This window comes from Laccaria bicolor, genomic scaffold (genome assembly GCF_000143565.1).
Source record: "Laccaria bicolor S238N-H82 LACBIscaffold_41 genomic scaffold, whole genome shotgun sequence".
Classification (NCBI taxonomy): Eukaryota; Fungi; Basidiomycota; class Agaricomycetes; order Agaricales; family Hydnangiaceae; genus Laccaria; species Laccaria bicolor.
In genome coordinates this window covers 14,185-16,106 of record NW_001889912.1, presented here as the reverse complement: position 1 = coordinate 16,106, position 1,922 = coordinate 14,185, and the positions used below count along the sequence as shown (strand labels likewise).

The 1,922-nt window shown below is 49.1% G+C and overlaps 1 protein-coding gene across 1 annotated transcript in view; it reads left to right on the top strand.

The window, feature by feature from the left end:
• LACBIDRAFT_332405 (uncharacterized protein) overlaps positions 1 to 1,811 on the top strand; it is a gene marked incomplete at both ends in the record, with an annotated part of 7,190 nt that extends 5,379 nt beyond the window's left edge. The window contains 3 exons of the mRNA XM_001886986.1: positions 126 to 627; positions 822 to 936; positions 989 to 1,811. Coding sequence (XP_001887021.1) covers positions 126 to 627; positions 822 to 936; positions 989 to 1,811 — 1,440 coding nt within the window. The remainder of the gene's footprint in view (positions 1 to 125; positions 628 to 821; positions 937 to 988) is intronic.
• Between the last annotated feature and the right edge of the window lie 111 nt (positions 1,812 to 1,922).

Genomic DNA, 1,922 nt, shown 5'->3' with positions numbered 1-1,922 from the left:
GCGTTGTTGACTTTCAGAAGGGCGAGCGCCAGCTGAACATCGACTATGCTCTTTGTGAGGCGCTGAAGAACATGGGACTGAATGGTTTGGACGATATCATGATCATATATGACGTGATGTGTCAGTATCATGTTAATCTCTGGGACAGGATTGCTAACAATCCAAATCTTTCCATCTCTGAGAAGGCTAATTTGATCATGGGAATTGGTTTATTTCATGTCCATGGTCATCAGGATGAGTGCCTCTTCCGGTTGGCGACGTCATTTATTCCCGGAGCTGGAATGGTAGATGGGGAAATATTGGAAAGCCTTTGGGCGCAGCTCAATGATATCTCGAGGAGTACCCGCACGGCCACCCTCGCCCATCGGGCCGAGGTCTTGGACGACCATATGAATGACAGCAACTGGAATAAAATGGTCAACATTGTCTCCTCAGTCATTGCCAAGTACAGGAAGGCTGTCGTTGGTCTGGTGGACAGCAAAGACTACTTTGACCAACTGAATAGTTCGGCAGGCGAACACAACCACACATGGCAGGCAGAGATTCGTGCGGCTGAGAGCGATCGGGCGCAAGGAAATTTGAAGGCGATGGATATTATGGCGCCAAGAAATCCACCCAATTGTCCAGGTAAGCTCTTACTATGCAACTTTGGTGGAATTGGCTCTAGTCCGCCAAGAGTGTGGCGCCCAAATTGAAGGCGCCGTTCCAGGAAGAGTGGCGCACAAATTGAGGGCGCCGTTCCAGGATCCCTGGCGCTCATGGACGCCATGCCAGCACCCCTGGCGCTCATGCCATTTTACCTAGACTAACCAATACTACAGCCCCCCTCACCACCGCTCAAGTCCAATTAAAGCTGATGGACCAGGAGCGCCTTTCGATGGGCAGTACAGGTCAAACATCTTGGATTGCAACAGGACTCAAAATTGAGGAGACACAGTAAGACCCTGACAGAGCCAATGCATACGAGGAATGGCTTACATTAAAACAGGATTGAACTAAGGTTTCTCATTCGGCGTACTGGAAAAAAACCAACTATGCTGCAGAAAGTTGACATTGCTAAGAGGAGGGAAAGGTTAAGAGTGAGAATCGATGCTTTCAACAAGACGGGAATGACCTTTTTAGCATGGAACCCGGCATTAAATGAAAATCAGCTGTTGCTTCGTGAAGAGTTTGATATGGACGATGTTCTGCAGATGGACGATGATCTGGCCGAGTCAAATTTCAGTGGCAGCGCGCCTGATATCATGGTGGTCGCCGCCACAAAGGTTGCACAAGCCCAGGCAGCGGCGCTTGCTGCGGCTGAAGCTGTTGAACATGTGAAACTAGCCTTGCCGTCAGCCATGGGAGAAGAGCACCTTCAGGCTCATGGATTACAACATTTTTTGTCCAAAGAATATCAGTTGTGCCAAGGGCAAGCGAACGATGCTCTTCAAGGTGTCCGAGTGTCACTGGCGAATTTGTCTTTTGAATATGGAAGAAAGCTTCGAAAAATCAAAAAAAGTAAAGTCAAGAAAACAAGGGCATGGGCGACGGTGCACGCTGTTGGGCGAACGCTTCATCATCATCGCCAGATTTACTCTTATGCCATCGATGCCATTTCAAGATTGGGCGACCCAGAGAAGAAGATAGGGCGCCAGTATAAACCGCTCTTGAAGGAGGACATGAAGGCAAATACTGCGGTAGCAGACCCGAATGCGCGAGGGCAAAGTAGGGCAAAGCCAGCCTGGTTTTGGAGTTCCAACTTGGCAGGCGATATGCAGGACAACGAACAGATGGTAGAGTGTAAAGCATCCCTATACCCTCCTCAGTAGTAGATTATTGATTACCTTTCTAGTTCATCGCATCAATTGGCTTCGGGCCAGGGCCAGGTTTCACAGATGGAGAGAAGAATTCAACCTGTTGTCACATGAGATGGAATGGGG